The sequence below is a fragment of the Pyxicephalus adspersus genome, chromosome 10 (genome assembly GCF_032062135.1).
Source record: "Pyxicephalus adspersus chromosome 10, UCB_Pads_2.0, whole genome shotgun sequence".
Taxonomy (NCBI): Eukaryota; Metazoa; Chordata; class Amphibia; order Anura; family Pyxicephalidae; genus Pyxicephalus; species Pyxicephalus adspersus.
The window spans coordinates 53364157-53389003 of NC_092867.1; the positions used below are offsets into that span (position 1 = coordinate 53364157).

The 24847-nt window shown below is 37.9% G+C and overlaps 1 protein-coding gene across 1 annotated transcript in view; it reads right to left on the minus strand.

The window, feature by feature from the left end:
* LOC140339273 (uncharacterized) overlaps window positions 1-14475 on the minus strand; it is a 31509-nt gene extending 17034 nt beyond the window's left edge. Inside the window, exon 1 of the mRNA XM_072423873.1 lies at window positions 13837-14475. Within this exon, the coding sequence (XP_072279974.1) occupies window positions 13837-14044 (208 nt within the window). The 5' untranslated portion in view covers window positions 14045-14475. The remainder of the gene's footprint in view (window positions 1-13836) is intronic.
* Window positions 14476-24847: the final 10372 nt, after the last annotated feature.

Genomic DNA, 24847 nt, shown 5'->3' on the forward strand with positions numbered 1-24847 from the left:
GGGCATTTGTCCTGACCTGGTGGTGACACCAGTGCACCATATCTGCATAATGACAACAAAGGAGCTCATTTTGGAGACAGGAACAGGGCTTTGTATCCCTATCAGAGGAATGCCTAAGCAGAACTCTCATTGCCATGTAAACGCTATGTCACTATGTAATTATGAAGCTGCCTTGTATGCAGACTACCTATTGTGTCTTGTATAGGTTGACTTTTCAATAGGTCAAGTTTTACATAAAACAAATCATATAAATTATTCACACATTGTATAAAGTATTTAAGGTTTTACTTATTTCTGTGCCACAGAGATATATGAATATTCAGTAGAAAACTTTCACCAAGCTAATAACATACAAGCTAATAACATGTCATGTCTTGGATGACAATGGAGTACATTTCTTGGAATGACCAAGAAAGATCTTCTTTGTGATGGCCAAAGAATACCATTGGAATACCATTATAGTCTATTCTTGGGATGACCATAGAAATCTATATTTGCTATGAAACGTAAGCAGTCTTGTTAAGATGACCATGTAGCATTATTTTGGGAAGTATTTGGAGCAGTATGGTTGGAATAGCTATGGAACACTATGGAGAATAACAATTGAACAGTAACCTCAGGATTACCCTTGAATTTTCCTATTCTAAGCATGATGCATGAGCAGTATTATTGAAATAACGATGGAACAAAACTGATAACACTAACAGAGCAATAATTTAGGCATGACCATAAGACAGTCATGGAACAATATTCTCAGAATACCCATGAGGCAGCATTGTTAAAATAACTATGTAGCACTATATACAATGACCATGGATTACTATAGAGTACTAGGTTTACTAGAGGACTCCAAGCAGGAGCATAGGGTCTGATTTATTAAAGAGCTTTAAAACTGGAGAGGATACATTTTCATCGATGGATTTCCTCAAAGTCATTTGCTATCTGCCAGCAAATGTTTTAAATCCTGGACCAGACTCATTCCAGGTTTTCTGGATCACCCATCTTCACAGATGAAAGTAGGTCCTTTCCAGTCTTGGAGAGCTTTAAAAACACAGGTCCATAGAGCTAAGTTCGTGGGATAACTATGATGTACAGCCCATAGGATGATCATAGAAAACTTTAAACACAATCTTTGAACACTGTTTACATTACGGCCATTAAGCACAATACACAGGATGACTATAGATTAGTGTTGCTGTTCAGATTTGGATACGAGTCAAATACAACCAGAATACTTGTCGTTTTGTATAGTTCTACAAGAAACAAATGATTTTGATATTTTTTCCAAATTCTTCGGTTGAGATAGAGGTGGGGCATTTAGGGGCCAACAGCTGCTGAATGCTTACTTTTTTCCTATTGTATCTCACTGTTTTATATTCATGTTGCAAAAGCCCAAATAAAAACAATGTGAATATACTGTAGCTAGAACATCATATACTGTATTTTTTGCCGTATAAGACGCACCTTTTCTTCCCCAAAACTGGGGGGGGGAAAATTAGTGCGTCCTATACGACAAATGTGTTATAAAATAATTAAAATAATATACTCACCCGATACCCGGATCCTGTGTGTGCCTCTGGCTGCATGCAGCGTGTGTTCTCTCCTCTGCCAGCATCGTGTCTTCTGTCTGTAAAGCAGAGCGAAAGAAGCTGGCACAGCGCCACCTGCTGTTCCCTGTCCTAACTGCCGTACAGTGGAAAAAAAGCACAGAGTGATCAGAAGGGGAATTTGAATGACACAGAGTGATCAGAAAGGAATTTTGAATGGCACATGAGTGATCAGAAGGGGAATACCGGTATGAATGGCACATGAGTGATCAGAAGGGGAATAATCTTTCAGAATCTTTTTCTTCTAGATTTTCCTCCTTTAAAATTGGGTGCGTCTTATATTCCGGAGTGTCTTATACGGTGAAAAATACGGTAGTTAAGGGTCTCCAATAAAGATACAAAATTAAGGATCTGGATGTTTTCTATCTATCAAAACCACAAAAATGGCTCTTCCCACTTCTGTAAACTCCCCTATTCCTTTTTAATAGGACAAAATTTTGAGGCATATACATATGCAATTGATCTCAAATTCTACCCATGATGAAGCAGAGTAATTGTTCTTCTGCGAAATGCGTTGAGCTCATATGTTGTTTCTTTTAACATGTAAAATTGGTGTTTTTTAATGTATAATTAATAAAGTTGTTAGCATTTTAAATTTTAATTTGTTATTAAGTCTGTGATGTCTTTAAAGTCCCATTTTCGTATATATTTTCTTTCTATTTAATAGGTTAATATTTCCCAGACATTAAGTAGTCTCCCTATCCCAATGTATTGATGTATGTGACAGTAACTTTTTTAGAAACCTGAACAAACCTGCAGATTTTCTTCCATGTTTATTTTAAAGGTGTTTGGATTCAGAAATAAAAAAAATCCAGAATTTTTGAACTGGTTTTGCCATATGGCCCAAGAACTAAGCTGAGACAAATTCTAGCAACACTACATTTGAACACTGTGCATTGCATGAACCGTAATCATTATCCATATGCTAACTATTAAGCAATATTTTATGGAATGACCATTGAAAACTATTCACAGAATGACTATTAAGAATCTTTCTTGGAATGTTCATTGGCCATGGACTGACTATGAGGACGTAGATGAGATGATGACAGCAATTTACATAAAATTACCAAATCCGTGGGATTTATTACATTGCTATATGTTAAAGCATTTTTATAGACCTATGACTGGAAGTTTGATCTGCACTATGGGCGACCATTGTATTGTAGATCATATCTACCTACCAGTCCAGTATTTGTATTGTGTGGACATCTTGGTTTTATATCAAAAGAACAACAACTATTGGCTAGGTAAAGGTAATCCAACCCATCAATCAACCTTCATGTTTTGCACCCAGGATGCACCTACTTTTTATCTAAGATTTCCACATTTTTCAACTAAATTCCACTAAAAAATATGTGAGACTTCTGAATTAATGACTTCTAATGGTAATTTTATATATTTCAAGATGGGCCCCCATACATCACATTAAAACACTGTTTTAGTTTAGAAGGCCAGGTAGTGATGCTAGTCTTTCCAAGATTAAAAATAGACTATGGAAAGCTGACATTTACCAGTTAGCAGGTGCAATCTGTAGAATAATGTCATTATTACTCCTTTTCATGAATAAGAGCATGTGCATTGCTAACTTTGAGACTGTACTCTGACATTCTCCAATCTTTACTAAAGGAGAGTTGTGTGACTAAAACCTTATGGTTACTTTAACAACAATCACAACTATATTATGTTTATTTGCTTTTTATTTTAATTCAGATAACACACACACAGTTATTTGGTCGCACCAAATCTTTTATAAATAGTCATTAGATTCATAGAGTGGCAGACACAAGTAAGTGTTTTCCTTCTTTGATTTTTCATTATCACAACTATTACTTATTATTTTTTATCAATAATATTGGACCATAAACATGCAATGTAAATGTAACCGTCACTGTGAGCATGCATTAATTGGTACTTATATGTATACAATATGTAATGTATAAGGAACAATTGTGGTATACTACATACAATGAGAATGTAATAATTGCTATAAGCTGGTGTATGCTATAATATATATGGTACTTATATGTATATACTTTACCCTAGAACGTTGAACTCTCAAACCCCCTGAGGAAGCCCCTAAGGGGCTAAACGTGTCGGGTACTGGGATTTTTTTAAATTTTTCTTTCAAGCTGCCTAAGTCTACACACAGCTGACCACATAAATATTCTTTGAAAACTAAAGCTGCGTACACACTTGCAATTTTTGTCGTTGGAAAGGATCTTTCACGATCCTTTCCAACGACAAGGGAGTGCACGATGCATGAACGATGCTGTACATACAGCACCGTTCATGCTCTATGGAGAGGGGAGGGGGAGAGCGACGGAGCGGCACCCTGCTGCGCGCTCTCCCCTTCCCTTTCATTAGGATCGGCTGTCGTCCATCGTCCGTGGATCCAGCAGGTCGGTCGTCCGGACGATGGACGACACCGACTGTACACACGGCAGATTTTCGCCTGATAATTGGCCGATGCCGATTATCGGGCGATAAAAATCTGACGTGTGTACGTAGCTTAACTCCCGTGTTGAACTCCAAGCACAGTAGATTGTTTATAGTTAATTAATAAAACACTGAACTTCATCACTATATCCAGTGCCGTTAAAAAGCCTGTCTCTATTTTTCCTATCAATTTTTAATCTCTACTACAGATTAGGTTCAAAAGTGTAGTTCCTGAACATCCTGATCATTAGTTCAGCTAATACATGGTGATCACACGGGGTTTGTTTTAGACAAATCTATATTTTTCAAACTGTCAGCATATTTCTTTTTCTGTGCACTTGCTGATCTTTTGCAAGTTAACCAATACATACTAACATTGCTTTTTCAGCAGAACTATGAAAGGCTAAAGGAAACCTGCGCTAAAAGAAACTATAAAGTCTGTGATTCCTGAACCCCTTTTAAAAATCACAGTGTTTTATAGGCCTATAGCCTTTATTTCTGGGTTGAACACTGGATCCCAATAAAAGGAATGTTTGAGTGAATGTCTGTTTCTCTGTTTTATAAATAGAACCCATAGGAATTGTCCCAAAAAAGAGTTGTGGTGCACAAAGATTGGTTGTGTTCAACTGAAATGTAGATAAATATTACTCCTCAACTGACCACCCTGTGCCCTCAATGTGTTTCTTTATCCAAATTAGGAGAAAAAAAATTCAATCTTCGCTGAGATCCTTTTTTCTGAGAATAATATAAATTCCTTGAACTACACAGAATGTAATTAATGCTGTAAATCAACACTTACATATCCACCGTTATGTGTCAAGTGGAAAAAAATTCTACCATGGAAAAATAATATCTAATTGTAGTCAAAGCACATGTCATTGTACACCTGTACAAAAAGCAGTGCTTTTATATTGCATCCTTACGAGCTCTGGGACTGTAGGCTTCTTACTGCAAAAAGCTGATAGTTCCACAGGAGCATAATGGGAGACCTTGAAAAAACTGTGGTGTATACCTATTTTATTGGTTTACCTGTAGTAATTCTACCGAAGTACAATAGTCATTTCTTTCTGATAAACACTATATGGCTACACACAAATGTCCTTGTTGGACAAAGTTATGGTATTGCCCCCTGCTTTTTAGCTATTACAATTTTCTTGTAGTAAGGCTTTCCTCTTGTGGGAGGTAAGAAGATTAGGTCAGGTAATGGTGCCCTCCCTTGGATCCTAATATACTTTACCTTTTCCACCTTCTGTATCCTTGTACAACCTAAAAGTTGGCATGCTCTTCTGTCCCTTGTAGCACTTCTTCATACACTAACCGATTAGAAGATCTTTCACTATCTACACCCTTCCTTACACCCTAATATACTGTATGCTCTTCCACCTCCTCTATTCTTTTATACCCCAATAGATTGTAAAATCTTCCACTTTCTGTATCGTTCCTTATACCCTAATAGATTGTAACCTTTTCTACTTTTTGAATCCTCCTTTATTTAACAATATTAAATTTTTCCTTATACTCAGATTGTCACTTTCTAAATCCCAACTTATATATCAAGAAATTATTATTAAACAGTATTTATATAGTGCCAACATATTATGCAGCTCTGTACATTAAATAGGAAGAGTGAAAGCTTTTTTAGTTTTCTCTTTTTAATTTTCTTTAGAGTCCTCCCTTTTATCTTGATTAAATTTTATTCTAGATTAAAAACATTCACCTAAATAATCTATTTCTAAAGGCCAACTGCAAAATTAAACAGGTCTACCTTAGTATTAACAAATCTTTCTAGGAAGTATACCCAAAGACAGACAACAAATGCAGGGCAGTCCTAATGTTATCATTTACCTTTTGGCACGTGTGCACCATTGCTGGACCCGTTATATACCCAATACAGATAAATGGGAAAGCTAAATTCTCTTGAAGTATGCAGTCGATCCTGGGGGAAAATGTATACTTGTCTTCTTGATTCAAGTTTGTCTGAGCTGACTAAATGTAAAATGCAAAAGCACTAAAGTGCTATATTTATGTAGCACAATCAAGCAGAAATCAGAGCCTGTGCATTCCACCATCCTTCAACTTGCTTGAGTATATTGGCAAACCATAACATGCAAGACTAGATTATGCTGACCACATTCAAATAAAATAAAAAAAAAAACAGTAGATAAAGGTGCATCGTGGGAACATTGTCTTCAGAGTGATTAAAAAGCTGTATAGTGGGGGAGGATCTAAAGAGGTCTACAAACAGCTGGCCTCAAGGATGAAGGAGCTTAGAGCTGAGGGGTAATAGGAGACAAAAGCACAGCTGTTCAGTCCAAGACCCCCAACATGACCTGCAGTCACACAGGGACAGTTAACTGTGCAGAACTGGTCTTCCTGCTGGGCTGTGTGTCTGAGCATCCTGCAACAAATAATAATCCACACTATATTGCACTTTAGACCATGCATGGCCCTGCAATATACAATCTACTCATAGATGCTTATAGATCCTACTTCACTGTTGTTGCCCCTCACCGGTCGTGTTAGAGGAACATCAGACTAAGTGTCATATTGTGTAAAAATAACTATAGCTGGTGGTAATCTGAGAATTTAGCCAGGGGGGTTAATCCAGCTAACGTTTTAAACGGATGAACCCCAGGGGAAGGTGGGGGTTTGTTATTATAATCTAGTACAGGGGTATGCATGGCTGCCAACTGTCCCTAATTTCTTAGGACATGACAATATTTGCACAGTGCAGTACCCAGATCTTTCACTTTTATACTTTTTTACCACTCCTTTTAGAGGTAGATTTGTATGTATACAGAAAATACAAAGTATACCAATGACTTTTGAAAATATTAGTTGTCTGGTTGTCATGGGAAGTTGGCTTGCATGCTGACCCAGAACAAGAATACAGTCTGGGACAAATGATTTTAAACCTAATTTCGCTTGTTTCTGGATATGGTTTAGAAAGTATTGAGGTGAGAAAAAGCTAGGTATCCAGCAAAAGCATGAGATGTTATTGGTAAACAGTAACATAATAAAGCCAGCATGTTTCAGGGAAAACACAAAAATATGTTTAGTATGCCTTCTTGGGCCACCTAGGCAACCTTGTCTGGACTGAAAAATGTTCTAGGATTAAAAATGAGTAGCAAGGGAGCTACATAAGGGATTCCTTATGTAGACTGTCCCACATATATACCTAATACATCCCAGCCCAACACATTGTAGAATGGTAAGGACAGAAATCAAATTTCTTGCTGCTATATTCATTGCCAAATTATCACAATCCATAATAGGTTATATAAAACTTATACTAAAGCAACATTAACCAAGCTTTCTGACTTTACATGATATATGAACAGTGCTTTCTGGCTTACACGTTAACCAGCCTAATAAAATTCATAGCATTTTCTGATCAAAGGTTGTATTTGATCATTTACTTCTGCTTATTGTGACAATACACCCATTGAAGGTAGAGGAGATCAACTGTTCAAAAGAAACCATAGCTATTTCCCTTTGATTGCTTTAATTCTACATTTCTAGTACAAAAAATGTTTAGTACTTCCCTACTAGCTTCAGGACTTCACATTCTTCATTTGACATGGTTGGGGTTTAGGCAGAAGAAGGCCTGTTTAGTTGAATCTACCTAAACATTACCTTTTAACTCACATTACACATTACCTCACATTCTTCCACTGCTATTAAATGGATGATGTGGATCCAATTGGTAAGTTATAAAAAGTTGTCAGTTAAAACTGAGGCACATCAGGCACTGGTTTGGGGTAACAATAGATAACCTGTAACTCTAAAGAGGAACTGTCATTTAGAAATAATACAAGCAAAGAATTGTCCAAATTTAGTGCCATAATACTATCCACTGACATCTTATAAATCTTAAAATAAATATTATATCCAGTCAATATCCACATTACTTCTAACCAGCAGGGAAATATCCATGTAACTTTGGAAATTGTTTGCATGCTTCCACAGACTCAACAGCTTTCTGGCATAGCTCCATCTACTTCCAGAGACTGTTTTTGAGACGCCAATACCTCTGTCCCTTTTCCTTTCCTAAATGGTTTTCTTTTAGACAGATGTAAGTAAGTGTATAAGTCATAGGAGCTTTTCCCAACCTTTTTACTATTGTGGAAACCTTTTTACTACTGTGGAAGCCTCCTAATTTGGTGACCAGTGGAAAGAGTGCCTCCCATACAGTGGTGGCTAAGATGACTTCTTTAAAGACAACTAAAGACATTATTACAGCCATGAAGCCCATACTACTCGTTGGTGTTGTTGGCCCCAGAACTATGCAGGCATCATCAAATGTGAGATCCATCAGTCACAGTTTGAGGAACCAGTAGCAGCCTCTGGAGGAACACCTGGGTTCCATGGAATTCTGCTTGAGAATGGCTAATGAACAGAAAATATTTTGCAAATTTTGAATACCTGCACCATTATTTAAAACTCCAAAATTAGGTTTTTGATGTGAATTTAAAAAGGAACTTTGCTGTGAAAGAGAGGAACATGAAACAGTAGGTACCAAAATGTTCCTGTTAATATCTTGAATTGTAAGCCCAGGCTCTGCTTGCTATTTGCTATTTGATCTTTTGGGTAGGAACATCTGCAGCAAGCAAAGGTTTTAATAAGATAACAGTTTCATATAGCAAGTACAATGGTAAAATAATTGTGTGACATCTCACATGGCTATCACAAAAGGGATTGCTATTCCGTATTAAAGAGATTCGGACAGAAAAAGTGGGAACACCTTTCCTTTAGCAGACAAATAGAGACCTGAAGGTAGGTGAGGTCAGAACATAAAATTGATAGAAAAATCCCAAGGATGAGGTCCTCAAGAGAAGCAAGAAGCCACTTCTTGGTACACTGAATGATTTCTGCGAATCTGTTAAGAAAGGCATGTCCCCAATACTCTATTTAACAATGCCATGTGTTAACAATTTGACCCTATTTAGTGCCCTATTGAAAAGATTTTTCTATGGTTTGATGTTATGATTTCCTATGCTAAGACATAACAAGATGTGAATAGAAATGACTACAAATTGAAGGAAATCCTCTCTTAAACAGTGGTCAATGGAACAGGTGTTCCAAGTTTTTCTATATTCACTTTATTTCTAGTAGAACCTTTTGTTTTTAGGATTTGTGATAGGTTTGACACAAATGTAGACACCTTATTTGAAAAAGTCTAGAGCTGGTAAATAGAGGGCTTTGAACATATTTAACTCCACCACAGTCCAGTTACACCTAATGTGTAATAAAACCGAGAAAACATAAATTCTATATGTTGCAGCTCACATGCCCTTTCAGACTGTGTGACCGTATGATGTTTTCAAGTTTTTATTTCTTTATATGTACCTGGTAATCCTAAGAGTAACATACCTCTTGTCCATTTATGGTCCATCTATGCTCATTTATCTACTGTATCAGTAGAAGTAATGGTTGTCACCCAGACTGGACAACAAACATGTCTGTCTTAAATACATAATGAGGTTGAAGAAGACACAATTGAGTTAAATAAAAAAAGTCCTATTTATGAAAATAAATAAATCCACTATGTCTATGGACTGATAAGATGCAGTAGATTACATTCTTGTTCTTGGGTTTACTTAAGTCCCATCTGAAGGCATTGTTTATCATCATCATTTTTGCCATGCTTTAATAAATCCCTATTTGCAGCAACTTCATATTATTCATAGTATTTCTCAGGACAGGGCTCCATATGGTAAAAACTATCATGTGTGTTAAAATGGCCACTTGTGGTTGCCATTGAAAGCCCATGTGAGATGGTGACAATATAAGAAACTGGTAGACGGGGCTAGAGAGCAGTCACCTTGTAACACTGACTGAATAGAATAACCAGGTAGCATTTCAAAGTTCAAACTGTGGATTTTAAAAACTACTTTAAAAATACATCTCATTTGTATGTGTTTTTATTAATTGGGTATATAAGTTTAGTATGCATTGCTAATGTATGGGAAAGTATATTGCAAATAAGGAAGTTCTGTTTGCATTTTTTTTTTCATCAGTAATACACTGTCACATTGTTCTCAGCACTCTATTGATTTTCCACACTACCCAAAATAGGTTTCCTGGAACAATTTCTCCACTATCAGCCTTGGTGATTCATGTCTGTGTGTCGAATCGGGAACAGTGCAGACATTCATCAGTCACGTATGTGTTGGAGCTGAGTTTGTCACTGATGGGAAAATTTGGACACTGATGATTTGTCCATCTGTTGCAGAATCAACTAGTTGACACAAAGCTGTGAAAAGTCTTCCCTTCCAGAGAAGATCTTTATTTACATAAGTGATGGACCTAACTTTTTTTAACAAGATATTTACTATTTATGCCCCTTTAGTGTTCAAGATGGCAAAGGGGATCTGTAAGATAAACAAACTATTCCTTTTAAAGTTGCCATCAACAGCCTGCTATTAGCAATTATTGCCACCAATCTCAAGTGGTATTGCAATTACTAGGTTATGCCCCAGTGTGAGATTACAAGGGTCTATGGACAAAGGCAGTGGGGAATTTTTCATCTCATTGGACCATCTAAAACAACAATCCAATTCCAGTTCCAGTAGAAGGACTACTTATGTATTGCCAGTCTTAAGGTTCAGGTGCAGAAAATGGTTTGGGGTTGGCAGATAATTTCTCCAATATCTATTGCTGGAAATGATCACCAGTGATTATGTCTTGGCCAATAAAATTCTAAAGTTTTTTTAGGGATTACCCTTAACAAGCTACTAATATAGCAAGTTAGTCTGCTGGGTAGAAGTTGAACATTCATGCAAATGTTTAAGCTGACTAGAGGGAAAGAAGAGAAGGTGCACAAGCAAACACGTTTGAGCTTGGAAGGAAACAATAGCTTTAGAGCATACGGAGACAGATTTTCATCACTGCAACTTGTAGACACACAATCTTGGGCTAGGAAAATTCTTTTCTTTTGTTTTTGTTTTACTTGACTTCACATGGCTTAGAACAAGGTGACATTTTGTAAATAGTTTTATATGTTATTAGTGCATTTGTACTACATGTAAAAATTGTGTTCTAGGTGTTCTTATATGTCTCAACAACATGTCCCTGTGGGATGGCCAGCTGCCATCTACTTCACTGGATTCCTATTACAACTATAGACTACCTACAAGCATGACATTGCTGCCTAAGAAATATAATTGTATATACCTAAGAAATATGCCTAAGAAATATAATTGTATATACATACAACATAGGTTGAAAAATGTTTTCAATCCTGGACCAGATCCATTTCAAGTTTTAATCCATGTTCTTGACCAGATCAATTTCAGGGCCTGCTATGATAGTCTTCTATACTCTTGAAGAGCTTTAATAGCCCAGTCAGTTCAGGTTATCAGTTGCACACTATCTAATTACACATTCCATCTCTGAGGGTATCTTATAGACATTAGACACCAGATCCTCAACACCTGTACAATGTCATAATGAAAACATAATGATAAAAAATGTGATGATATAAGGGAAACACTATTCAAAGCAGATTCTCTATTTTTCCTAGACAATATGCATGGTGAACACAATGCAGATAGTAAAATAACAGCAACATACAGTTCATACAGATCTATAAAGGCATAGCCCAGAACAAAATGTCATAATGACAATGAGATTTGTGGATCCGAAAAAACACCTGAGATTTATTTTATGCTAACACTGAGATAGTAAACCTAATCAATTAATGGCCACTCCTTTTAAATCGGATTACAGCATTGTGATCTCTCATTTGCAAACTTTCAGATTACTTTTCCCAAGGTTCACATGCAATAAATAAAAAAAAGACATTAAATCAAATGTTTACATATATTTTCAGTAGAATGCTACAGACATACCAGTAAGCAGCAGTCATGTAAACAAGAAGATGTTAGTGAAGACACCTTGTGCTTTGCCTAATTCCATGAACATACACAATTCATTACATATAACACACAATAAATCTGAATATTCACAGATTACCCTAAATTATTTCTGAGTATGAACAGATTAACATACAATATCTTTGATGATGAGATTTTTTTAACATACAGTCATATATTATAGGGTAGCCTTGTCCAAACACTGATTTAGGCTAGCCACAGAGCTGCAGATGTCTGTTTCATATTAATGAGTAGTGAGACATCTGCCCTTTGTCAGTAGCATTGGGTCAGCTGCTATTGCTTACACAACTCTGATATACTGTAGTGGAGGTTAAAGCAGACTTAAAAATGAAATATGAAACTGACCGATCTTCCTTCATAACCCAATACACAGAAATTACCCCCAATACACTTACCTGACAGCAACTCTGAGCTATTTCTGGTTCTGGACCAGGACTTGTTCTGGCATTAAGCTGAAGCGTGGGGGTGGAATCTAATACCAGATGGTGCCTACGTATTGCCTGCCCCTGCCAAAGCAGCCAATAGTTAGCATATCCTACAAAACAAATTGCCATCTGCACCAAAATATGTTTTTCAGACTTGAATGGGGTGAAGAAGTCAGACAGACGTCAGATTACCGCCACTGGAAACAATTTTTCAGGGAGCGACCCCACACATTCACCTTGGTATACTAATGAACAATGTTGGGGGACCGCTGTTCACATGCTAGATATTTGCCCAAGATGTGCATGGCATTCATCTTGGGCAACAATCATTTCATATATGTATGTAGCTTAAGCCTAGTAGTCCCTAGTTATTGTACAGCGCTTGGTAATATGTTGGCACAATTTAAACACTGTAAAAGAAAAATAACATTAGTTGGGTGATTATTGGAAAATTAGGTTGGTAGAGTAAGAGACATAGGCTAGGGTCCTTATTGGAATTAGTTTGGCTTTAACAACTTCTATCCCTCAAAGAGGCAAGAAATAGGTTTATCAAGGTTTGTGAGATAACAAGTCAGAAGCAGGAAATATCACCTTTTAGTGTCTATAAAACTTTTTTTCTTTTGGTGGCCAGGTCTTGGGATTGGCAAACCATTTAAAACTTTATGTAAACAAACAGAGTGTTATCTTTTTATCATTCAACTTTTGAACACATAAGCAGCCATATACAGCTAGAAAGGCATCCAAAAGTTTCAGGATCATTCATATCTACAGAACTTTTACATATTTAGGTTACTGCAAACTCTTCACATACATGAGACAGTGTCAAATTTGTGCATCAGACATTGCTAGCCGGATGACATTTGTAGCAATCATAATGTGCCCACAGACAAGCAATCTATTCCCATTTGGTTGCCTTGGTTAATGGACACCAAGTAAGTGTATGCATACAAGTAACATATACCACCCACACACAGATCTTTTATCAGATCTGATGCTTCAGATCGATACAATGTAATATCTTTTGGCATTAGGATCTACCTGTTGGATATAAAGAGGATAGATTACTTAGGTAGGTGCTCACACTGAACAAAGATTGGTAGGTAGAAGCATTTGTTTAAAACAGAAACAAGCTCTGGATTTTACATGGGCCAGCTTTGAATATAGACTTGTATTGTACTGTGGACTGTATGTATCCACTAAAACATAGGACGGAGTTAGTTCCAATTTCTACAAGATTTTTTTTCCAAAGTTTTGCAAGAAATAAGATTCCTCCAAGTTCTTGCAATCACTTAGTTGTTCAGCTCTGTATCAACTGCAAAACTGGTGCTGGTGTACTTCCAGATTAGTACATTGCACCTGTCTTTTCCCATCAAACCTGCATCTGCTCATCCCACAACTCTCACCCTCTTCCCCAAAAACATGACCTCATTGGGGCAGGCATGCAGAGGACCACTGATGGCTGCTCACCTGTATCCAGACGGAATTGGTTCATAGAGATAAGATCCAGGATATAGGGGGTGAGACTGGCATCAGCCTCCCCCAGGCTCACCGAGCTGGTCCTGGGGGTCTCCCTCAACACCTGTTCAATGTAATGAGCCACTTGTGGGCTGTAGGGTCTCCAAAGCGACGTTTCATCTTGCCATTCCCAAACCAACACTGATCCTCGGTCCAACATCTTCGGTTTTGTCTGGTCAGTTGGGCTGAGAAGTCTTGGCCAGAAATGTGTTGGTTTTAATAATCCTCTAATAATTTGGAATTGGGATCCAATGTCCTCATGTAGTCCTTAGGTTCTGAAAAAAAGTTGCAGCACTGAGAAAGGGACACATCTCTTGATCGAAAGTCTATAGACCATTGTTAGTTTTCCACATTTGCTTCTTTAGTTGCTTTGCTTGCTGCCAGGTGTGTGCCACCTTGCTGCATGCTCTCTTTTTTACCCCCTAGTCTTAAACACTTTCTTTTCCTATGTTTCTTGTCCTTTCAACACTCTTCCAAGGCTTCACTCATTGCACCAAGGAAACTTTCGCTCACCTTCAGCCAGCCCTCCCTTCTCTGTCACACCCTGGCCCTCCTTCCCTCTGTCCCCAGCCAACTCCTTGTGATAGTCCTTTCCAGATCTGTGTGCCTTGCAGCTGGGTGTTTAGAAGGCCTCTCCAAGGAAGGAGGAGGGGAGGGGGTGTCCCTCTGTCTTCTGAAAAACACTTCCCCCAGTGCCCCTCCTCCTCCTTTTCCCCCAGGGACAAATCTTTCAAAGGGCTCTGAGTCCCTTTGTGTGCAATTAATGATCAATCACCCCTCCCAAAGCCTGCCCCTTTAACCTCACTCTTATCTGTCCTCAGAAACACAGTTTATTTGTGCCAAATGTCTCAAAGTGTTATTAAGGCAGCCCTGGGCAGGCAATACATGGGACGATTTTTCGAAGATTTACCAATTGCACAGTCCCAACATTCTTGTAGTTTCTGATGAACAACAGAGATGGACAAATCACTGCTTAAAGCAGAATTAAACTAAAAACCAAAAAATTACACTTACCTTTAATCCCGCAGATCCCTCAGTGGAGATGATTCTTCTTACATTCTTCTCGCATCATCCTGGGTCTCCAATTCGTCCGGTCGTGTGGAAAGCACCGGGCGCTGCCATCTTCTATCTTCGCTTCCGTGCCACAGCGATCAAGACTTGAAGGGGTGGTGCTGCACCTTTTAAAAAAAAAAAATTCTTACTTTATTTAAAAGTGTTGTCCACTCTTTTATGTAAAGTAAAAATGTTGAGTTTAGGTATGCTTTAAAGAAGAACTGCCATGAGAGCCAGATGTAGACAGCCACTGCCTTTGAAAATGATAGATGCTTGGCTCTCAATCTGACACATAGAGTATATAGGGGGCTCCTGTGGCTTCCTGAACCCTAAATTACAGCTCACTTGCCCCACTGGATTCTAAGATAGGTGTTTACAAAATCAGATATGTGGGCAGAAACTGGGTATGGGCCTTATACGTAGGGTCTTAATTCGAGCCCCTGAGCCCCCAGGGGCCCTAAGTTTAGCATGAAAGTTGAGGACCCCATAGCAGCTTTTGTTACAGTGGGCATCTGGTTTGGACCCCGGGTTTCCGAGTTTTGGGATCCTGGGTTTATAGCAGGTAAAAAACTTTGAGTGGGCAGCAGTTTTGTATATCTACGTAACCATTTTCTAAAACGTAAATACATTACATCTGTTTAAATCAAACTAAGGACAACACCATCTAACCCATCTCATACTTCCTCCACCTCTTAGATTGAAAGCTTTTCTGGGCAGGGTAATCTCCTCCTCCTGTGTCACTCTCTGTACCTCTCTGTCATTTATTATTACTAATATTACTACACAGTATTTATATAGTGCCAACATATTATGCAGTGCTGTACAAAATCCATAGTCATGTCACTAGCTGTCCCTCAAAGGGGCTCACAATTTATGTCCCTACCATAGTCATATGTCATTAATACAGTCTAAGGTCTTTTTTGGGGAAAGCCAATTATGCATGTTTTAGGAATGTAGGAGGAAGCCGGAGTACCTGGAGGAAACCCACGCAAACAGAACCTGCAAACGTCATGCAGATACTGTCCTGGCTGAAATTCAAAGCTGGGGCCTAGCGCTGCAAAGGCTGGAGTGAAAACTACCCCTACTACCTACTACCCCTATTTAATGTACATTGCTGCTTAATATGTTGGTGCCATATATATCCTGTTTATTAATATTATTATTAATAATAATAATAATAATAATGTCAATACTTGGGGTGTATTGGGGATACAAACCTTTTCCCCACCCCAATGTCACTGCATTAGGTGTGAACAGCTCCAGGCTAAATGTTCTCATTGACAGCATCTTTTCCATGTGGAAGCTTGCAGTTTCTTGACATATATCTTTGGATTACTTCATTTAGCCTTATATGGGAATTCTTTACTATAGCCATCCATCTTTTAATTCCTGATTTGAGCTCTACATTATTCCGTCCCTGATAAAGAGGCACTTCTGGAACAGCCTAAAACACATTTTTCCAAAGAATTTTATTTGAATACAATGAATAATTAACTTAATATTAATGGACACACATCAGCGGATTAGCCTTGCCATTCTTTTTGAGGGTTCTATAGCCTGGTGCACACAATTCAATTTCCAATTCCTAATTTTGATGAATCAATATTTAACGTACAGAGCTGTGTAATATGTTGACGCCATATAAATGGTGTTTATTAATAATAATAATAATAATAATAATATTATGATGTAAAGTAAATCTAAAGGAACACCAGCAGATGTTAAATTGTTAGAAATTTTTGGATCCATTGAATAGATTGCATGTATTAGTAAATACCGATCAAAATGACACATATCATGTTCCAAATAATCAGTTGAATTTGGGTGGGATTCCAATCGTTTTCTATCTATGAAAAGCGATCAGAGGGGAGGAATTGCATACCCATGTGTTACACAATAACAGTTGAGTCCTGAGTTTACTCCATATCCTCGCTACAAAACCTGTATATAGTGTACCCCCACCATTTAGCATTCCTTCCCAATATCCATGTTCAAAGCAAGGCTCTGTCTCTAAAAAATCATGGAACATCTGGCAGCCATGTGTAAGTGATAGAGTATGTTAGTACATAACTTTGTTTAATATATATATCATAGCAAAAAAAAACATTTTTTCTGCTGCAGAAACAATTACTGTATCATAAAGCTATGAAGAGTATTGTTGTATTTTTTTATAGCACCGACATATTATGTAGTGCTGTACAAAGTCCATAGTAATGTCACTAACTGTCCCCAGAGTGGTTCACATTTTAATAATCCTACCATAGTCATATGCTATAAATACAATATAAGCCAATTAACCTACCAGTATGTTTTTGCAATCAGGGAGAAAATGGAGAAACCCATACACAAATGGGGAGACTATACCAACTCCAGAGTCCTGGACAGGATTTAAACCTGGGACCCTAGTGATGCATGCAAATATTTTACTTCCGGTCAACTTTTGATCTGATACTACAGTCGGTAAAAGTCAAAGTAAAAAGGAAAGTAAGGAGTGAGTTAAAAAAAAAATCATTCGTGATCGTTTCCAAAGACAAAAAACTGAAAGATAAACAAATGAGCACTTATTAGTTCTGAATGATTGTTGTATTTCTTAGTATCTTGATCTATCTGGTAAGTATGTAGAGTGTGTTACACTGTAGTATTTGTTTGTTCTGTATGATGGTTAAATTCTTGGAATCTGTACCTATTCTATATGTATGTATGTGTGGAGCAGCGCTGTACATTAAATAGGGGTTGCAAATGACAGAGGAATACAGACAGTGATACAGGAGGAGAGGACCCTGCCCCGAAGAGCTTACAATCTAGGAGGTGGGGAAGTAACACACAATAGGATGGGAGATATGTAGTGGTGGGAAGTAGTGATGGTTTCAAAAAACAAAAAAAGATGGATTGAAGTTTGAAAAAGTAGGTTTTGAGTGCTCTTTTAAATGGGCAGAAAGTTGGAGCAAGCCGAATAGGGTGAGGAAGACCATTCCAGAGAGTTGGGGCAGCTCTATAAAAATCTTGGAGCCGTGGGTGTGATGAGGTTATGAGTGAGGAAGTCAGTAGTAGGTCACTGGAGGAGCGGAGAGAGCTGCTATGGGAGTATTTTTTTACCAGGTCAGAAAGGTAAGTGGGACAATAACTGTGGAGGGATTTGAAGTCAAAGCACAGGAGCTTGAAATTGATTCTAAGGTGAAATGGAAGCCAATGAAGAGAACTACAAAGAGATGCAGCAGAAGAGGAGCATTCATGATAGATTGTAGAGGAGAGAGTCAGGATAGTAGAATACCAGAGAGAAGGATGTTACAGTAGTCCAGATGAGACATGATAAGAGCGTGTACGAGGAGTTTGGTCTCTGGGGACAGGTAGGGGCGGATTTTGGAGATGTTGTGCAGGTAAAAGTGACAGGGTCTGGAAATGTTCTGAATATCAGGGGTAAATGGGAGGGCAGAATTAAAGGTGACGCCAAAACAATGAATATTGTTAATTATTTTACTGTTTAGCTGTGTATTTGTGAGTGATCTTTTTATTATGTGCCTTATGCCATGGTGACTTACACAATTTAGCTAGTGGTGTGTGACTGTTCCCCAAGGTTGTCATCTTTGCAAAACCTGAGGTTTGGGGGATCTTTTGCAATATCAATATGATCATTATATTACATCATTTTACAGAAAAAAAAATCACAGCTCAAACTGTTTTTGTGCTGGGAAACGATTCTGAGATTTGTCCATAGTATTGCTTTCTGTACACAGGCCCTATGCAAACATTCTCACTCCCACACTCAAAAACCTGGGAGTGCCCTTTGAAAATGAGGACATTCTATGAAATTTGCAGAGCTCAGCCTTTTGCTTTGTACAGTTGAGATAATACTGCTGCAAAACCGCTTTCAGCTTCCAATACTATTTTTATTTTTTCCTGCTCTAGAAACAATTTAGTGAAATCACATAGTAATTGTATACAGACCCCCCTCCCCTCCAGCTCCAGTTCTCTGTGCCTTTCACACAATCCCACTCAGCCATACTTTTTCGTCTTGTATTTTGCCTCTTGTCCCCATGCATGGCTTCTCCTTTTCCTACCCCCCCTCCCCCATTCAGAAGCATTCACAACTGCAAATCCTTAATGAGCTAGTGGGCTGTCTGACCTCCTATTCTAAGCACAGATCCCAGGCTGGGACTACAATGAGACTGTCGCCCCCCTCATGTCGCCTGTTCCCCTCATTTCCCCATTGTGAATATTCTGAGTCTGCCCCGACAAATAGGACCCTCATTATGAAATCCTTGGGAAAGAAGCTTGGATCAAGTAAAGTGTTTTTTTCTCTTCGAAGAACAAAGATCCTGGTGGAGGGTTTAATAAATGGGGAGAGGGGCTTGCATACAGACTGGGTACATATTACTGTGACTGCATCAGAATACTTTTGTAAAAAAAAAATGTCTAAAGAAGAATATTGGCTTAAAAACAAAGCAGTGCTTTCAAATTACAAAGGCCACTGTATCCCTTTTTTTTTGGCTACCTTGATCTGGATTCAGAATTATACATGTTATTTACGTGAAAGAGTGTTAAAATGGACATTTTTAAGACCTAAAACCAGGATGTACCTGTCCTTAGAGGGGACAGTTATATTGGTTTGTTTCAGGTATATTAGTTTGCATATTTTCTTTACTTTTCCCTTACCTACCGGACTGTCAGTAATTTGAGCCCTATAGTGACAATGATAGCTCACTGTACTGTAGCTATCGAGGACAAAACATCTCCCACTCTTCTATATAATATGGGAGTGTTCTGTAATTCACAGAGCTAGCTGAGAAAAATAGATAACAGTCAGCAGGTGCAGAGTCCACAGTAAAGGTGAGTTCAGACTAGCAGTATTTTACCTACTTTACCATTAGGTGCCTAGGAGTGGTTTCAGATTGGTTTGAATAGGAAACTTCAGACATTTGCAAACATACCCGGTGTGTGTGAAAAACTTTCAATGGTATATTTAAACGGTAACTAAACTTTAAGAACGGTATCCCCCTTCTGCAAAAAAAAAAAAAAAAAATCTGAAGTAGTTTAATGTTAGGGTTAACATTTTAATCTATCTATGTAGAAAAGAGAAGAATAGTAAATCAGCCTCTTTAGTATCATAAATACCGTATTTTTTGCCGTATAAGACACACTTTTTCTTCCCCAAAACTGGGGGGAAAAGTTGGTGCGTCTTATACGACAAATACCGTGTTAAAAAGTAATTAAAATAAGATACTCACCCGATACCCGATCCTGTCTCCTCGATGCTGGCTGCAGCATGTGTCTCCTCCTGGCTGCAGTGCAGAGCGAAAGAAGCCGGCACACGTGCCCCCACGATTCTGAACCCGGAAGCACGCTGGAAGCAAGCTGATCCCTGCCCTAACGGAGTTACCCGGCCGTACAGTGGAAAAAAAGGTAAGTCAACGGCACAGAGTGATCAGAAGGGGAATTTGAATGGCACAGAGTGATCAGAAGGGGAATTTGAACGGCACAGAGTGATCAGAAGGGGAATTTGAACTTTCAGAATCTTTTTTTTCTAGATTTTCCTCCTTTAAAATTGGGTGCGTCTTATATTCCGGAGCGTCTTATACGGCGAAAAATACGGTAGGTGTGCCAATCCCATAAGTTATGAACACAATTAATATTAAAGAAAGAGAAAGATAGTTTTTTATTGGCAAAAATCAATGAGCTATATTGAGCAAACACAAAAGTATGCGAAATATTCTCACATATATTCACATATATTCTCTTCTTGAAGAGTTTCTTCCCCTTCCCAATATAAAGGGAGCCACATTCACAAGAGATTAGATGATAAACCACATTTTCAGTGGTACAGTCGATGTATGTGTTTGGGCGATGTGTCCTTCCATTAGGAAGTGTGATAGATAATGCTTCTTTAACCCATTTACACTGGGGGCGTCTTCCACATCTAAATGTCCCTGGGGGTATCTGATCTATCAGTGGAGTAGTGACTGTGAACACTTTGGTCTGTAAGAGAAGGTGGTTTTCTATAAACTATCTGAGAGTTGTCTTTTAGAACTTTTTGACTTGCGTATCTGTGTTGATGATGTGCCAGTGTTTCTGGCAGAGTCTTTGGATGGTGTATGTTCTTATTTATATTTGGTGATGATGGACAAAGTGGAAGGTTCCATATCATGATTGCGTGCGCCATTACTAAATAGTAGCTCACTTCTACATCTGTGCTCTAAATCTAGATAAGTGCTCTATGAAAAGATTTTTTCAACAATTTTTTAGGGTAGCCCCCTTCCAGGAGTCTTTTTGGAAATACTTTACAACTTTGTGAATCTTCTTCAACTGCTGAGTAAGTTTTTACCTATACTAGTAAACACTTTCCTTATTACCTGAATTTACCATCAGGATGTTTATCCATGAAAATCTCGTCACTATATATATCTTGCCTTGTTTTGTTACTATATCTTGGAAAGATGTTTGCTACATATACTTATATACTACATATATTTCTGTTTATCTCAATAATTAATCATGTTTATCAATAAGCATTAATGCCTCTAATCTGTTAAAACTTTGTCATTTAATGCAATTGATACTTTGCTAGCAAAAGCTTTTCATCATGCATGCTTATTATAAAGCTATAATGATCACATATACTTACCATTGCATATCTATGTCAATTATACAGTTGCTCTGAGGTTCTCCACACACCTCCTGATGAAGCCTAGTGGCGAAACGCATCGAGTTAGAGACCAATACCAATTATTTTACTTCAATTTTGAGTCAGGCAATTCATTGTTTAGCTTTAACAGGCACATCCCTGGTCCCTGGTCTGCTCAGGGTGGCCTGATCATTATGTGTTGTATTTTTGTATATCACTTGTATTGCACATTGTATTTGATTACTGTGTTTATATTTCGCATAATTTTGTGTATGCTCAGTATAGCTAGTTGATTTTTGCCAAAAAACCCTGTCTTTCTCTTTCTTTAATATTATCTATCTATGTATTTATGCACAACTTTACATACAGCTGGTGAAGTATTCTAAATATGCAACAGTTTAGTGGGGTTATTGACTGGTCTCCTAACATGTGTCTGAAGATTGTGGGCAGTAAGAGATGTGCACTAGGAAACCCGGCCTGGGAAAAAAACAAACAAAAAAAACCCTAATTGAAGTTAAAGATAAAACCTTTTAAAATAAAAAAAAGTAACAAAAACAAAAATATAACCAGATATATACATATACAACAATTCCACAAGGAGCACATTTAGAAAACAGTGAATGTGGCCTTCAACATACGTTTAGAGAATTTTCTGAATTTAATTGACCATCTTTACTCACATTACCTTGAGGTGAATCTATAGCTACCTTTTAAAACATAAATACCAGGAAGTTTTACCCGCAGTAAATGTCTGGAGAATGTCAGATTCACTTCTTTATAAATGTGCTTTGGTTAGGGTTTACATCTATTTTAAACTCAGTAGACCATTTTTGCATTTGGCATTTTTTGTCAATCTGATGATATTACAGCTCTCTCCAGTGTGATGACAACTTCCCCAGGCAATGACACACTCAACAGCTGCATTTTATAGTACCAATAAAGCAGAATTCCTTGGAACAGACTATAGGGAAAAATGAGATTATCATCATTTGTGGACAGCTCATCCATGTTTTGAAAATCTGGTAAAAAATGTAATTCCATTATTTTTTTGGCCCATTGTCCATAAAAATATTAAGCTCTTAAAAAAGTTAGTAACTCTTATAGTTAGGGTATACAATTAGGTGTCTTTCATTGATACTTCAGTGAGATCTCCCCACCATATTGTTGGGTGTCCTAATGCACATTTTCTATTTCAGGTGCTTCTGTTACAATATTAGGTACTGTATCAGTAAGTCTGTATCAGCTTTGGTTGGTCCATCCCTTGAATACACTAAGTTTTAATGAAAAGTGTTTAAACTCGGCCAATTAAAAATTATCTCTGACTATATAAACATATTTGTATTTATGTATAAACCCCTAGGACTGCCATGTTGGACATGCCTATATGTTTATGGAAGGTGGACATTCTCTTCTGACAGATGGGCCTTTGGTCAATCAATCAAATACAACCAATCTGCCTAACATGCCACAACAGACTAGGAACGTGACCCCCCTCATTCAGCCAACAGTTTTCCCCACAACTGTCCTTTTCATGCTCACTGACCTTTTAGCAATATAAATGAAGGTTGGGGTGAGGAACTTGAAACCTATTAAATGGATGTCAAGACATCCTTTCCACTTATTAGCAGAGATTCAGCTGGTTGCATTTATAAATACCAATAGAAGAAAGATCTTGTCATCCTCTACCACATTTATTATTATTAAAGGGCACATATCATGATTCAAATGTGTAGGCTGCCATTTTGTATGATAATAGGATACTTTCAGAGTTACAGATAAAAGCTAAATTTCCATCTGCTGCATTTTCATTGTGGGTCATTTTACTATTGATATAAGGCAAATATCATTTTTAGAATTAAAAAAAGTACTGGCTATTGTAATTTTTTATTTTCAATGGGGTCATCAATGCTTCATCTCTACAATCAGGGGCTAAACAAGAGTTTGTTTTACCACTTTTTAAAGTGTATCTATACATAATATTGGCCCCAAAACTCCATGTTAGGTAAGAATGCAAAACATACCTAAAATTTCCTCTTCCAAGGGTGCTATTTCTATGCTACTCCTACTTATAGATCATTCCCTACTGTTTTCATCTTCTCTCAATTTCCATCCAAGTCTTCCTACTTATGTAATGGTCATCCAGGGAGGATGTGTTACTACTGCAAGCACCCTGGAGTTACCTTGGCCCAGTCACCCAGCATTTTTTACAGTATTCCTAAATGGTACAAGATGTTATGTAAGCATGGCTGTTAGTATACAATTGAGTTGAAACTGCTACTAAGAAGGGAGCATGCTTTTATGACAGAAGAGGCATACTGGGCAACTTCCTGATATGATGGTGGATCAAGCCTACCCAATGAATGTCTGCATTGCTGCTTGTATAACCCACTAGGGCAATATGTGGCAAAGTATCAAAGTAGAAGCCTGATTGGGAGACAACTGTCACCATATTACTGGAACAGGAACCTTCACAGCAGGATCACCAAAAATTATTGGGGTGGAAAATAGAATATGCATCACAGTATAAAGAGTGGACTGATGTGGTGTATAGGGCATACAATACAGTATACAGAAATGCAGGGTATGTAGCTAATAACACAATAAACATAAGGTCTGGAGTGTAGATCATACAGAACAGGTGTGCATTGTAGAATTTGTATATCCTGATGTTCCTCTATTTTTAAAGTGGTACACACTGCAACAATAACAAGCAAAGTTTTTCAGTTTGGAAAGAATAGCAGTTGTAGCGTGGGGGATAGGTAGCATGGTGTTTTTAGCCTTCTGGGACAGGCGCAGTGCAAAGCAAGTCTGGAGGCAGTCTCTAAGTTTCACCAACACCAGTAGATTACTTGTGCTGTACTGGCTATTTACATTAGCAAAACTAATGTTTGTCCCAAACTACACAGCACAGGAATACTGACTTTACAGCAAAACAATACCTTTCTTTTCTCAGTCCACCACAGACATGAGGTTTCCAGAACCGGACAGGTTAGATTGACCCGCATGGTCTTTTTTGATGGTTAAACACTTACCCCAGGTAGAACACTAAATCCTGGAGTGGATTTTTAAAATAGTGGAGAGGAGAGAAATCTGGGACACACCATCCACAACTTTCTAGACACTCCATGCAACTGCCACAAAGTATATGGACTGCAACTTCTCATGGATAAGCTTCTTAAGGAATGCAGTAACACAATCAAAGTCACTCATGGCAAATTCTTGGGAGCCACCAATGCTAGAGGCAGATCAGATAGAATCTGCTGAAAAAAAAGTGTGGGACTGTGCTTGTGG